We start from the raw sequence: 15,818 nt of genomic DNA on the forward strand, positions 1-15,818 counted from the left end.
AGGAAGGAGAAGTCAGAAGGGAAAGCTGGGAGCTGAGGCTAGTAATCTGCGGAGAATCCCGTCCCCTGCAGGCCTCGGCACAGCAGAGAGAACTCCTTCACAATCTCCTTAACGCGACGCTTGTTGGTCTGCTCCCTGGGAGGAAGAAATGGGGATCGATATAGTTTATCAAAACATGTCACCTACACCAGTAATATCAAATAGGCTTGATATTAATGCCCTCAAATAGGATGAAAGGGGTATATATATATTCTGAGTGTCAAAAAAGTGTCAAAAATTAGAAAAGTTGGAAAGTTGGGGTTTCAGTTTCAGGATTAAACGGCACCAGTTCCTGGGACAGGTTAACCCTTTTTAACAAATCAGCCACTGATAGTACTGATAGTTTGAATAGTACCTTAGAAGCTGCTGGCTGAAGGTGTCCTTCTGCTCCATGGAGACCTGGGCAGAGGGGAAGCCCGGGGTCTGCAGTGTCTCCTTCAGCCACTGGGACAGCAGGGCCGGACAGTGTCTGTTCAGACTGAGCAGCACCTCAGAGAAGTGCTCCGTCAGGCTGCGGGGGGAGCCGCCTCCGACCGCCTGCCACAGGAGCAAAGAGAGATGCTGCGACTTTGATTTGGATTTGGATTGCAGGCTAAAAACCTTGAAGAGCCCCTGCACTAGACTTTTTCATATGGTGCTATTGTTCCATCTGTTATATGTAAGTAAGCATTCCTTGAGACAGAAAAGCCCAGTAGTCTGGCTAATAATCATATACAAGCAAGCTGGATAGGAGCTATCTTACCACAAGACCTGTTAAACAGATGCGGTCGTATAGTTCTGCATTCATTCCTCAATTCATAAAAGCTAGTGGGTGGGTGTTCATCTCCAACATCATCTTAGTTATAAATTATTGATATCCCATTACGCCGAAAAGCAGGGCGGTTCAGAAGAAAAATATTTTCATATGAAGTTTCCATATCGTGTCATGCCTATTCCTTCACTAGGTTTATCAGGACATGTTCACCTGGAGTATGGTCTCTGTCAGGAGCTTTCCATCCCTCTGTAATACTTCCCCAATAGGTGGCATGTCTTTACAGCGAGGCAACAACTCTGTCTGTCAGGGACGGGGCAGAAATAACAAAGAGTGTATAAATTGATGAGTTTAAATTATGTGTTTGACAGATTGCGGTGTTACATTTAAATGAAGTGCTTCTTTAACTTGAAAGCAGAGGCAGTGTGTGGTTGTTATTATATTTTTACATTTTGGTTGTAGAAAATTGGGAGTTAACTGTTAAGAAACATTGCATGCTCCTGCCTCAACTCACAAAGAACAAACTGGCAGATTTGACCGTGGGCGTCTCTGGAAATTTGAGTGACAGAACCCCTGGACAAAGGAGAGAAGATAAAAAGAAAATTTCTTAATGATTACTTCACCACAACAGTGGTGCTCTAGGCAGATTTTCAAGATCAGAGAAAAAGAAAAAAGATTTTGAGAGAAAAGTTGATGCAGCATGGTATTTTTGTGGAAAGACTTTATTAAGCTTAGCAAGGTCAAAATTTGAATTTGATAGCACAGATAGCCTCAGACAAATTTAGAAGGGGTAAACTCATGCCATGCCATTCATTCTCATAGTTCCTTTGACATGCTTCTCAGAAATCACTGATCTTCAAATGATGCTATGAATGAGTAAGTCATGTCTGTACTCCATGTAAATGTGCCAGAATGCCATGTACATGTAGTGATACTCACCACAGTAAAACAGAGCTTTAACATCCAACTGGTCAGACAGGTACAGATCAGGCTTCCTTTTAAGAATCTATAGGTGAAAAATATACAAACTGGTTAGGCAAATGTGTCTGTCTGACACAGATCTGTATAAAGATGGACATGTATAGTCACACCAACCTGAGCATGAAGTTGCATAAATGATTCTGCAATATCAGGGTGATCCCTCGGGCCTGTACAATTAACATAACATCAGCAAAGACAAGGATTTGACTAAAAATGTATCTAATTTGTCTTTGGCCCTTTACTACCTTGCTGAAAGATGGCGAGAGTAGCGGATGTCAACACTTCAATGAGGCTTTTGATGGAAGAGATGTGGTGTTCCTCTCCAGCAAATATGTGAACCATCTAAAATGACAGAGAATGACGGATATACAGTATTTCACGGACAGACTCTCCCACAGATTTTTGAGCCGACCGACCGCTCGACCTTGAAAAAACACATTCGGGCCCCGGACTGCGGAGGCGTACCTGACGCGCGAGGTCCAGAGCCGAGGCTTGTGGGAAGGCGCTGTAGATCTGCCCCAGCATCTCGCTCAGCTGGGCCACCATGGGGCCAAAGTCATGTAGGAGGGTTCGAACGGACTTCTCGAATACCCCGCACACTGCCTGGGGGAGGAGGAGCGCTGTGAGAGAGTGTGAGTCAGTAAGCACACACACACACACACACAGAGACACACTCATCCGCCCACGCAAACTCATACATGCACACACATTGCACAACATCATACACATATGTGAAGGACATATTTATGCAAGCAGTATAAACCCTCCTACCTCCACCACTTCTGAGTCATCCAGCCACTTGCTGAGGATGGTCTGGATCAGTGTGAACACTTGCTGCAACACAACCACAACCTGAAAATATGAAATCAGCTTCAGCCTCATTTGTCAGGCAATGTACACACAAAATTGTATGAAGAGCTGTAATGTCTTTACATACATTTCAGTTCATTTCAGCACATTTCAACATTTTACATGTTCAGAAATTTGATGAATGAGGCCCAATGTGAGGGGAAATAAACAAATGTCCCTACTAGCAGGGTTATACCCTGCTACTGGGAGACAGTTGAAGAAACATAATGCTTTTTCCCATACCAATCCCAAAGATAGTTGCCATAGTATACAAGCATAGTGTAGGTAACAGTAGATAGACAGACACTAGAGTAACCGTGTTCATGGAGATATACAATACTACGAAAGTCACATTTTATTAATGGGATGCAGCTGGTTGGTCTTTCTAATTTGGGTGATACATGTAACTTACTTCACTTTGGCCCGCCACTTCAATGCTATTTCAGTCGCTCGCACATTGTGCTTGTTGGTCTTACTCACAGCCACTGACAGGAGGAGTTTTCCAGGTTGCACTATCACCACCAACAGCAATGGAGCCACGCAAAGTGCAGTGACCACACTCCACCAGTCTAGCACCCGGGCTTACCGGGTTGTGTGTGGCCTGGGACGGTGTGTGTCTGCTGGTGGCTGCCCCCTCCAGGCCGTCTGACTGTCTGCTGATGTCTAGAGTGGTGAACAGACTGGACAGCATCCCCAGGATATGGATAATGGACAGTTTGTTAGTGGGGTTGGGCTGTAAAGAGAGAAAGAGGAGGATGGGTCAGACATATAGGGGACCTGTTAAGAAAGTAGGAGTGGGGATATTGTCAAAAGTATGAAATAACTGAATTTTCAAGCAACTATGTGCTTTAAATGGCAGCTTCTGCCTGTAGTGTTGGGGTTGTTACTGAAATAAAGCAATAAATTACACAGTCTGACTTACCTCCTGCTGGGCCAGTGTGTCCAGCCTCTGGACATGGGGGGTGATGAGGGAGTGCAGGCTGCCCAGAATCTCCTCTACTGGCAGGGCAGACAGGAGGAAACCCAGGGCCTGCATCAGCCACATGCACTGGCTGCTCTGCACACAGACACACACAAACATACAGCACACATATACACACACACACATGGTGCACGCAGACATGCATACAGATACAGACACATATATCAAATGCTGTCATCAGAGAGAAGGCTGGTGCGCTCATGTTTCCAGAGTAAGATGGAACTGTTAAGTGTTGAAGGCTGTATACTGACCTTATGGATTTCTTTTACTAGTACATCCTAGAGAAAAAAAAAAACATACAAATTTCAGTAAGTTTAGCCAAGTCAAGTCAAGTCTATTCATATAGCCCTTTATCACAAGCATGTCTCAGAGGACTTTCCAGAGAATGTGTCTAGCTAGGTCTAACTAAACACAATCAATGGTGAACAAAATTATGTAGGACAAACCTAGCGAAAAACACAAGGTAGGCAAGAGCAGATTTAGCAAGACAAACAATCTACCTATTCTACATAGCCTAACCCCCAGCCTTAGACCCTAAATGCACACAAGGAAAAACTCCCAAGAAAAACCTTAGTAGGAAAACTTGGAAGAAACCTTGGGCGGGCTGAGGCAAATAGGGATTTCCCCCCCCCCCCCCCCCCCCCCCCAGGACAGCCATTGACAGGGTCATGGGCAACAATAATGACAGGAGAAAACAGAGAGAAACAAAAAGAAGGAGAAGCGGCAGGGAAGAGCAAGGCCAGCACTGACGACGAAGAGCCAGGACAGCACCCGCCACTGCCAGGTAGAACACTGCACTGGAGTCGGAGAAGAGGAGAGAGAGGAAGCCGCAAATACACACACAACACACCCAGACACACACACACGTACAGAGGAAGGGGAGAAAACAGCTGCACACACAACACACAGGGTCAGAGACACGATAGGTTGGAGCAGCATCAGGGATGGGACTAAGCCCAGCACCGAAGACCATCAGAGTGGGGGCAGTGCCCGTCTGCTGACAGCTAGAAGACTGCACAGGGATCTGAGAAAGGGTGGAGAAAAACCTGCCGCACACACACACACACACACACACACAGAGAGCTGTGCAGAATCAGCACAAAACCCAGACGTATTTGGGCACAGACACGCTCATACAGACATCAGATAGAAAATGATTAGACTCAGTGTAACCAGGAGGCAGCCCTATGCTACGTTCCCAACGGCAAATTTCTATATAAATACTGTCTAGGCTAGGGTAAGAGAATAGACTGTGTCGAGCCCAAGCCAACGGTGCTAAGGTAGGTCGTATGATTGCGAGAATAAGTAGGTTTTGAGTCTAGATTTGAAGATTTCGACAGAATTCGCTTCCCTGACTGTAAGAGGTAGCTGGTTTCAGAGATAGGGAGCTCGGTTGGAGAACGCTCTACTGCCTGCTGATTTTTTCTTGATTCTAGGGACAATAAGGTAGCCAGCATCCTGCGATCGGAGGGCGCGAGGGGCAATATAAGGGATGATGAGGTCGGATAGATATGATGGTAGAGCCAGTGAAGGGAGGTTAGGATTGGAGTAATGTGGTCAAATTTGGACAAAGTTTACACATTTACACTAAACTTTACTCTAGAAACCAAATATAGAAAAACCAAAGAAACCAAAGATAACAACACACTTAAAGGTGCTATGTGTAACATTTTAACATCAATAAGTCATTACCATAATTTTGAGACATTAGTATAATTATCATAAACAGACTTATATTTGCTGAGAACATTGGCAGCCTCTGCCGGCCTCTACACTGCATTTTACATTGTATGCCATCGGGTCAGATTTCATCTGCTGGATTACTTTATGGCAGAAAGGGAGACTGATTTATGGCACAAAACAGCAAGTGAGCTGCTGTTCTTCCAGCAAAAACAGAGCTAAAGCTTTCAGAGTTTCTCGTGATGGCAGATGGTGAAAGGAGTGAGAGGCCGAGGGAAAAATCACTTCCAAAATATTTATCCTCTTCGGTAAAGCCGGAGAGAAAGCAAATGCACATTGAGTGACGTCAGCTCTTTCAATCAATCATGCTCTTTCATGCTCTTTCAATCAATGGGCTTCATGGAAATGTGGTCTTAATTGTGGCCTTTGAGAAGCACTAAGAATACCACTGATGTGAGACAGAGGCAACCAATCGACTCCACCATGGTCTCATTTGTTTACGGAAATCACACAAAGGTATCACAATTAATATGATAATAATGTTCTGTATTGATGTTTAAGAATACTACACACAGCACCTTTAAGACAGCTATAAACACGGTGATATCTAGAACCAAGCTGTCTCTCTGACCTGTGACACTGTCATGATGTCGTGGACGTAGGGGCCAAGGTCTTGTCTGCACTCCCGGCAGATCCTCTTCAGAGTGGACACACTGGACACAGACAGCTCCGCCTTCACCAGGCCCTGGAGCACCATGGGTAATATGCCACCAAGCATCACCGGGTGGTCGGCCAGCCACTCAGCCAGGGATCCTAGAGGGTAGGACAGTTCATGGAGCTAGTAAAAGGGCATATCCAAAATGCCACCAAAGAGGCAGAAACAAGTACAGTGGCTGCTAGAACATGAAAGTTGTGACACTGACTTCAGGCTTCATTTTCGGAATGAAAAGAGAAAAGAAGATAGTCCACATTCTTATGCTTGTAATTGTCTATTTCCCTCAGCAACCTAGTCAGAATGGATCGTTTCCATCCACTTTCTCTGAGATAAAGCGTCTCTATAAGTCAGTTCAGCAGGATCCGCAAAGTCTGCAGCTGACAAACTGCCTTTGAGAAGCAGGCAGATATCATAAAGACAAGGTTCAGGAAGAGGGGTTATACAAATGAACTGAAACTGGTTTTGCAACATTACGTAAAACCAGTGTCTCCAAAATGACATGCAACCTATGTCCCAGTAATTAGCCCCTTTGTTTCCTCCAGTACTCGGCTTTGGGACCACGAATTAGAGAGGCACTCGGTGAGCACAGACCCTAAATTATCTCACAACTCGCGCTCAAGGATCCACCTCCTTGTATTTAAACACCCTCCTAATATTCACCAGATGACTTGCCTCCCCACAGAACTAATACAGGTACATTTATATCCCAAACACAGAATGGCAATTACAGATGTGCATGCTGTGCCCAGTGCAGTTTTACTTCTAAATGTCACACATTCACCCATCCCCAGTCTGGCACCATTTTTAACCTCAAGGGCATCATCATTTGTGCCACAGCCAATGTTATTTACCTGTTGAAATGCCAGTGCAGCTTTGGTTACATTGGTAAGACTAGACTAACACTATGGTTTATTTTGTAAATATTTTGCTTGTATATTGATTTTCACAGTAACTTTGCAGGAAACAATATGCCAACATTTCTTATATCTTCTGAGAATATTATATTAGTGATATTCTAACCTATGTGTCAACCTATCATGGGCTGTTACTCTAAATATAGGGGTGTGGCATCATCATCATCATCAAGTTTGACCTGACGAAGAGCCAGTAGGCGTTTACCACTGTTTGTGTGTATTTGGAATGAAAAGAGGGCTGAATCTATGACTTCATATACAGTATATCAGTGGGAGAGGTAAGTCAGAGGGATAGTGCAAGAGAGGAGAGAGAGAGAGAGAGAGAGAGAGAGAGAGAGAGAGAGAGAGAGAGAGAGAGAGAGAAAGAGAGGAGGTTCAGAGAGATGGACAGGGAAAGAGAGGTGGGAGGAAGAAATAGGAAAAGAATAAAGGATTCAAGAGAGATATGGGAAGAGATGACTGACACTGTTACTGTAAACAGGGGAAGCAGATGTCTGGAAAGGTTACCTATGGTGTACATGACTGTGTCAGCCAGCATGACGTTGCTGATGTTGATTCTGGGGATCAGGCCTATAAGGCCGGGGATAACATCAGAGTAGTTCACATCTATGGTCTCCGCTATGGACTGGAAGCCAAATAACAGCGCCTCGGTGTCCTGGAGAAGGAAAAGGTGTGGGGACAGGTCAAGAGAGGAAGAGGAGGAAACACTCTGGAACAGGTAGGCAGACAGAGTTACTGGACATGTTCTCCAGTTCAGTTAAGTATTCCGATGGGAGCTGGGAATGTCATTACCTGCCATACAGCTGACTGTTGCGGGTCCATCAGCTGCCTGCCCAGCCTATCATAGAGGTTACTGAGGAGCTCTGCCCCCAGCATTTCATACACATACATCAGAGTGTCGGAGATGTCCACTCTGCAATGCAAAAACAACCAGAGGAGCACATAGTTAGAGATACGATTCAAAGCTCAATGTAAAAGAACCAGTTAGATGTTAATAACCAAACAGGTTTTAGAGCTCCTTAATTAAAGACAGCCGTCAGAGTCCCCATCTTACCTGTAGATTCTGAACTGCTCCTTGTCGTCAGAGGACCAGGAGGCGTACTCCTCCTGCGAGGGGTAGTGGGATTTATGCAGCAGCACGTCCACCAGCTGGAAGTAGACTGGCCTGTAGACCTGCAGGTAAACTGCCTGCTTCTCCTCGTCGAACGACAGGATGTCGTCCTGAACATGGGAGGAATAACAACCAAACCATTACAACACAAATTAAAGAAGCAGTGCTGATCTCTGTGTTTTTTAAGACAAATAAGACGCACAATGACATGGTTGCATGCAATTAAATTCTCATATAGACATGTAAGTAAGTAAGAAAAAATGTAAAATCATCTGATGTACATACAAAAAAAATCATAAAGCCCCAGTTTTGTGGCATACAAATATGCACACAAGGATCCCCACTTGCTTGTGTAATAACTCGAAATGAATAAACCGCAATCAACTGAAATTAAAACCAACATCCACCATGGGAAACTTAACAGTTATCTGTACACCAAAGGGAAATCTGAGAAGGATTCAGGGAGTGTTCTGAACCTGTTAACACATTCCCAATCTAACATAATGCAGCCTCCATACCTGCAGAGTGTACCAGAAGGTGAGAGTAAGGGAGCTGGTGGTCTCGCTGACCGGGTAGTGTCCAGGGATGCCAGTACAGAACAGAATCATGTTGACCAAGGCCAGGTATTCTTGCCATCGCTCCACCTGCTCCAACAAAATCCTGTCACACATAAACACATTGAAGAAAGAAATAGTTCAAAAAAGCCCAATAGTGAAGCCAGGTTATAGGATGAGGTTGTGTGTGTGTGTGTGTGTGTACCTGGAGTGTGTTTCCCCCAGAGCAACCGCGATGCGACAGATTCCATGTGAGGTCTCCATGTTTCCATCCTGAGCCGCTGCCTTCAGCTGGTCATGAAGACCCAGCACTAGAGGCATCAGGTTCACCAGAGCATCAGTGTACCTGCACACACGTAATTATGTACTCCCACATATGCAAGCAGCATGAAAATGTATGCATACATACACACCGACAAACCCACACACACACACACACACACTATGACTAATGCTACACACAAAAGTCTAATTATTTAAAGTCTCCATGAAATGAACTGCCATTACTTTTACTTACCGGAAAACACAGTATCTTTCCTCATGCTGCACTGTAAATACAAATTTCTAACCAACAAAACCATCAGGTTTTTGAACAATCCCGCCCCTCCGCACCCCTCCCATCAAATAAAACTGCCTTTCTCTCCCTGACTGATATTCCAGTGGTTTAGACTTTTGAATGATCCCTCACTGCATTATGTCCCGCCCCCAACATCCTGTTTCAACAGGAAATGCATCAAATCCAGGAAGTAAAGATGCCATTTGCTGGGGTCTTTAATCATCAACCAACTTCTGACTCTGACAAGTTCTGAAAATACAACACATACACACTCCACAGTTGTGAGATGTTACGACTGCGCTCCAGCTTACACCTCACCTCTGGCAGTCAGGCTGTGAGATGGCGTTGACGATCGTCTCCACGGCCGTGTCAAAGAGCTCCGGGTTGGACAGCGCGGTGAAGCAGTCCTGGACCAGTCCTTGGCTCTCCCCCAGCGGCACGTCCAGCCCCAGCCAGCTAGACAGGCAGCGCAGCACCCTCTCCTTCACCTGGTCGGGGGAGTCCTGGCTCTGGAGCAGCTGACGCAAGAGGGGACACACCACCGCCCACTCCCCAGCCAGGGCCTCCCTCAGCTGGGTGCGGCGGGCCTGAGCCAGCCGGCTGCTCTGGAACTCCTCCGGCAGCACGGTGAGCAGCTCCAGCAGCGCGAGGCAGCGGGCGTGGGGGTCCTCTTCGGCCGCCGCGCCGGAGCCGGCCGCGCCGCCTTCGGGCTCGGCCTTCTCCGGTTGGAACGCTCTCACCATTTCTGCCACCGGTTGGGGCCAAGCCTGCGGGATCAGGTTAAGAGCCAAAGAGGCCAGCGCCACACACAGCCTGGTCAGCACCATTTTGGGCCCCGAGGAGAAGTGTAAGATGTGGGTGAGGAGCTGCATCTTCAGGCTCTGGTGCTGGTCCGCGTGGAGGTCGCTCCAGTGGCGGGAGATCTTGGTGTGGAGGGTGCTGGCGCCGAAGAACTGAATCTCGGGGAGCTGTTATGACAGAGCAACGAGACAGGGAACAGATCCACACAATACAGACGTTATAAGAGATGTAATAGATGAAATATCCAGCATCTCCCCGTGTATTGCTGCGCCAACCAGCATTCTTTGGGTGAACACTGACATCCAACCCTATCTATCTTAACCACAACGTTGCCCAAGATCCCTTAGCACATCATGTACTTTCTTTTGCAGGAGGTGACAGTAGAAAAAGGTAGAGAACAGAAAGCAGCAGACCTTGTCAGGGTGGAGCAGGGCCCAGCAGAACTGCCACGCTTGTGCAGAGGTCTGGGCCTGGGTCAGCCACTTCTGGGCCACATTCTTATGCTCCATGTCTGGGTCATAGTACAGCTGGTAGAGAGCCTGAGGAGAGGGAGGGAAGGAGGAGCGTGTGAACAGCATGTGAATTTTGATAAGGAGAGTCGCTGTGGATAGAAATCATGATCAAAATCAGCAATGAATGACCCTTTATTTTCTGTTTCAGTATTTTGATTTTGGAGGCATGGTACAAGCATGAAGGTATTATCTCATGCAACAAGCTGACATAGGCTACAGGGAATTGGCTATTTTGATTGTGTGGCCAATCAGTTGCACAAGAGCAAATTTAAATTGCTTGCTGAGCCGCAATCACAGCAAGCACCATACAAATGCACAGAGGTGGATGACCAATTGTTTGAAAGGGGTAAAAAAAAAAATGTGTTGTCATGGCAACTAATCCAGAGCACATGGTGATGGTTATTATTAGGACAGCATATGCTTATAGCTGGTATCATGTTACAAAACGTCCTTAAGCCTAAAAACCCTGTGTTGAACTACAATATCGGCTACACGCTGCCCTTCGCCTTTCATTTGTTGCACGGTTACTCGATTTATTGTGTCAAATATATCCAGCAATTGTGAATTATGAATGTGAATATTAGGTTTTGGTTGGTTATGTTTTGGTTGTACGTAATCAGTTTAGCGGCAGCGTTTCCCAAAGCTGTTACGGAAGCCGCATCTGTAATTCAATAAACAGTAAAGTGGCTTTTCGCTGAGTGACAACTTACCGACTCCACATTCTCCACCGATAAGTCCAACTCCACCGGGCTTTCCCCCGGGTTGGCTGGAGGCTCCATCTGGCGCAGCGTGTGAAACCAAACAATTAGAAGGTTTCCTCCTGTGGTCCCAGGCTATCCTTTAGAAATTAAAGCCTGATTGGTACAAAAATAAATAAATAAATAGAATAAAACGAGCGCTCACTGTCCAGTAGTGTAAAAGAACACCGACAAGGGACGAGGTGGGTCATTCAGCTGTCCATCTTGCTGCTACTGTACTGTATGTGGGCAGTGCGCTCATGCGTGACGAAATACTGACCTCTTCGGGGACTTAAAAGTTGTTGTCTCACATCACTATGAACAAAGATCTGGCAGCTGTGCAAGTATCACTGACTAAACTCCTCTAAAGCCAAATGGTAAACTCGCAGCGAGCCGGCAGCGTGAATGAAAACACCGTTGTGGCTGCAACAGGCGCGCCTGGACGCACCGACAACTGCGCATCTGACGCACCGACAGCTGAGCGGAGTGCGCCACCAAGCCTGCGCGGCGGAGAACTGCGAGTGCTAAAGAGATGATGCCTGTCAGAGGGAAAGATGCTCAAGTGAATTGTTCTGAGAGGGAAAACACAGAGGTGGAGAGTGAAACGTGTACTGGCGGTGGGATCGGTGGCACTTTGCTCATTAGAATAAGGACCGTCTCTATGCCGCTGCCGCCGCCGCCGCCGCCCGCCTGCCATGCAGCCCCACCCCTACTTCTCTTCTGCCCGACTCCCTCAGGATATTTTTAGCGCTGATGATGTGCCCTGTCAAATAACGTAACGGAAACAACCCCGATCTCCCGCAAAGAACGGAGCTGGTGTGGAGAAAGGGCGCACTCGGTCCATTTTCACTGCGATCTCCGGGGAAGGACGCGGCGAATGAGATGAAAATTGCAATTAATTTGGTGTTTTGCGCGCTGGTGGTCCTTACCGGCTCATCGCAGACAAAAGGTAGGGTGTTATCGTCGGTGTGTGTCTGTCTCTTTGTGTGTGTGTGTGTGTGTGTGTGTGTGTGTGTGTGTGTGATGTGGTAAGACTTGACATCCTGCTGACGTGAGAGAGCCTCGTTATTGATTCAGCACATGATGCTCTCGGCAGTGTGTTACAGAAAGTTGATACTGACCCCGCACACTGTTGGCTACATTTGTGTCATTTAGCGTATAAACGGTGTGCAGATTCCTTATTAGCTTCCCAGACCCAACACCTCGACTGGATGATGTGTACAGGTTATCTCCACTCTTCACCCAGTGTATTGATCTAAATTTAATCTATATATACTCATTATTCATTTGGTCTACGGTCCTACGATCCACCAACCACCCAGGCGTTAATAAAGAATAGACCTGATGTTTTCCATTTGTTTTATGTCTTGGATACTTTCTTGCATGCATAATAAATGCACTTGTAATTCAGACCTTTCAGGTTATCTCATTTCCTTAATTACCAGACCTAATTAAACCGCTGTCAAACTGATATATGACAGAATCTCTGGCCACTTGGCAATGCTCCCTTGACCTGATTCATTCAATTCTGGACAGAACCCAAATCAATCAGTCACATAATAAAGTGGCAACATCCTAGAGACAACAAACCGATAATAAACTATCAGAAAAGACCTTTGCCAATAACACTTAAGACTGCATTAATTCTACAAAGATTTAAACGCAAACTGCAAGATGTGTGCTCCTGTTTCTGAACTAAATTGTGATCTTATTTATTATTATTTTACTTATTACTTACTAATTACTTTATTTTCTACTGTATTGTAGGCTGTGTTTTATTGTGTAGCCCCCTGCTGCCATTCATTGGCCAGGTCTCCCTTGGAAAAGAGATTTTGAATGTCAGCGGGATTTCCTGGTAAAACGAAGGCTAAATAAAAAACATATAGGCTATTAAAGAAATACAGTAGCTTATGCTGAATCCATATCCGTGTTCTGATATGTTTGTCTGGAAATTAATCCTATGTCACACATCCAGTCTTGAAGGAAACTGTGAATGTGCTTTATGTTATTAGCAAAAATTGTAACCTTTCATTCCTATAATGGGATTTATCTTTATTCTAAAGGTCTCAGCAGCCCTTTGCCTGCCGTCCTCACCCCAGCTGCCGCCCCAAGCCAGGCTGGAGCCTCAGCACCCCCTGTCCTGCCAGTGGATGCTGGAGATGAGGTCCCACAGCGGGTGCCTGACCCTACAGGCTGGGACGGAACCTCAACTAAAGCCACAACCATTACCAAGGCCGGAGGGATAGTCCAATCAGAGACTGCGACAGATACACCATACAGGAATAAATTGGCGACCACAACCACCTCCGGAGTGACACGATCTCAGCGTACAGCTGTACCAACTGTCATGACTGTTAGCCCAGGTCAGCCCACCGCCAATCTCTCAGGTAATCAAGATCAACCTTTTAAGTGGAGACCCTTATATGATGCACACTTTAACACGATACTCTCTCACATGGTATAAATAACACACAGAGAGGAAATTATGGTCAACATGTTGTCCATAATCAGTTGTTCATCTATACATTTATTTATTTATTTATCTATACATACATCCTCGGGGATCAATAAAGTATTTCTGATTCTGATTCTGATTCTGATTTCCATTTCAGTCTATTCACTTTATTAATATGATCATGTTCCTGAGCATTGTAGCTCATCAGTCTTCAAATAAACCAACCTACTAAAAGTAGCACTGTTTGCAAACACAGACAGACACAGACACACAGACACCCCTCATAGAACAGCATATATAGGGCAGTGGCCTCATGTCTGCCTGGGATGACTAGACTGAGTTAAAAGGTGTGTGTGTGTGTGTGTATGTGTGTGTGTGTGTGTGTGTGCGTGCGTATCTGTGTCTGTGTCTGTGTGTCGCAACATGACTTAAGAGGTGCCCTTTTACAGATCAGATAAAAATAACTCCCCCCTGTTGGCTGTGTCTGCATGTCGCCTCTTTGAGCAGCTCAGAAATAACACACAATGTGACATGACACAATCCAGATCACACTCTCTGTGGCCCACTCTTTAGCTGCTGTCATCGCCTCTCTGTCTTTCCCTGCAGACGTAATGTGCAGGTCGTCGCTTGGCAGAGGCCGCGGTCGGGAGTTTCTCATCACTTGAAAAGCTCCAAATTATATCACCGACTACTTTTTTAATTACTTCATAATTCAACTTTTGGAATGTGACCAGGAAAGTGAGTTTGTTTTATGAACAGTGAGTTCATTTTTGCTGTATTGCAAGTCAATGGAACAAGGACAATTGATGTTCTTTTAGATGTTCTTTTAAAACCCGGCCCAGCATCATACAGTATACAATGACCATCTATCACCTGATGAACAGTGTGTTGCACACCACTGTTGCACTTTGCTGTTATTTAACTTTTTGGGCCCCGCCTGTCAGCTTACGCAATCCCTGACATTTTCCTTTGACCTCCTTTGCCTGCAGACCTGCCACTGACCGGATGCTTTGCTTGTGGCACAAATCTCAGTAAATCCTTCATTCTATCCTGCATGAAAAGTGAAGGAGGGCATCCATTTCTTTTTTTTTAAAGATTTATTTTTGGCATTTTTATGCTTTATTTGAGAGATATAGTGAGAGAGAGACAGGAAGGTATGGGAGAGAGAGCGAGGGGAGGACATGCAGCAAAGGACCACGGGTCGGATTTGAACCCGGGTCGCTGCGGGAAGGCCTGAGCCAAATGGTACGCGCCCTACTCGGTGAGCCACCAGGGCGCCCCGGGCATCCATTTCTGACCGAGATGTTTTACCCATTCTAATGTTCAATCAAACAATAACTGGGGTTACGGGGTGGTGTACCGTGCCTAACAAACTGGCCACTGTATGTATTGACTCTCATCATTGTAGCTTGTAGAAAAATGATCTTTGTATTGTTATAAACTGACACTGCATACTTCCGTCCTTGTCTCCCCACTTTCAGCTGCACCAGACAGCCCTTCATCCCCTCCCACTCTAACAAGCTCCACCCCACTGAGACACATCTCAACCCCCGATGGCACCACCCTCCTGGCCGGAGATCCCCACCCCACCTCCGCTCCTCGCTCCACCCCGTCACCCCAGGGTACAACAACCCCCGGTCCCCAGCCCCTGTCTGAAGCCCTGACCCCCGCCCCCACACAGCCACCCACCTCATGCCGCCCTCACACCTCTGCCCCGGCCCGCGTCCCTGCTGGGCCCACACATCAGGACGTCCCATCTGAGCTTAACGTGGGAGATGAAGGTAAGGTGATGGAAAAAAGGGAGTGTCTGGCGTGTATATGTCATTTATTAATATTAAGCTAAGGCATCTGTCTGTATACTCTGCTGTAGGCTACAAATTTCATTTGCCAAATTGTCACTGTCAGGGAAATGTTTCATGTTTTAACTTAAATGTTCTTTATCTACAGTTTTCACCTGACAACAGCTATATGTTCAATTCAGTTTGCAAGTAAGCAGGCAGTTTAGGACAGCAGAAAAGATAGACAGTATGGAGTAATACATACAATGTATCATACATATTGAATAAACTGTTTTAGGCAGTAAACACTCTGAAGTTATAAGATTTGAGATCAATTAATAGGATCTTATTGCAATCACTCACTTCCCTGTGTTGAACTGTTTCATTCCCTTTATTCCCTCCC

The 15,818-nt window shown here is 45.9% G+C and overlaps 1 protein-coding gene and 1 long non-coding RNA gene across 2 annotated transcripts; one reads left to right on the forward strand and one right to left on the reverse strand.

Moving 5' to 3' along the window:
* Positions 1–13: 13 nt before the first annotated feature.
* LOC139641777 (importin-13-like) lies at positions 14–11,550 on the reverse strand. The gene is made up of 21 exons (XM_071516366.1): positions 11,156–11,550; positions 10,347–10,472; positions 9,451–10,100; positions 8,782–8,922; positions 8,541–8,682; positions 7,966–8,132; positions 7,704–7,824; positions 7,419–7,566; positions 5,914–6,095; positions 3,854–3,880; positions 3,543–3,677; positions 3,207–3,353; positions 2,543–2,623; positions 2,237–2,374; positions 2,017–2,113; positions 1,886–1,938; positions 1,730–1,796; positions 1,305–1,363; positions 1,004–1,093; positions 395–576; positions 14–135 (listed from the first exon to the last, which is right to left on the reverse strand). The coding sequence occupies exons 1-21, from the start codon at positions 11,222–11,224 to the stop codon at positions 39–41; spliced, it is 2,919 nt and encodes a 972-aa protein (XP_071372467.1). The 5' UTR covers positions 11,225–11,550; the 3' UTR covers positions 14–38.
* Positions 11,551–11,786: 236 nt separating this feature from the next.
* On the forward strand, positions 11,787–15,274 carry LOC139641800 (uncharacterized). The gene is made up of 3 exons (XR_011694988.1): positions 11,787–12,131; positions 13,246–13,569; positions 15,119–15,274. It is a non-coding gene; the product is annotated as an uncharacterized lncRNA (long non-coding RNA).
* Positions 15,275–15,818: the final 544 nt, after the last annotated feature.

Source organism: Centroberyx affinis, unplaced genomic scaffold, assembly GCF_046629955.1.
Source record: "Centroberyx affinis isolate AG114_WGS23_722 - 3 ecotype Tasmania unplaced genomic scaffold, CSIRO-AGI_Caff_v1 ptg000400l_1, whole genome shotgun sequence".
In the NCBI taxonomy this organism is placed as follows: domain Eukaryota; kingdom Metazoa; phylum Chordata; class Actinopteri; order Beryciformes; family Berycidae; genus Centroberyx; species Centroberyx affinis.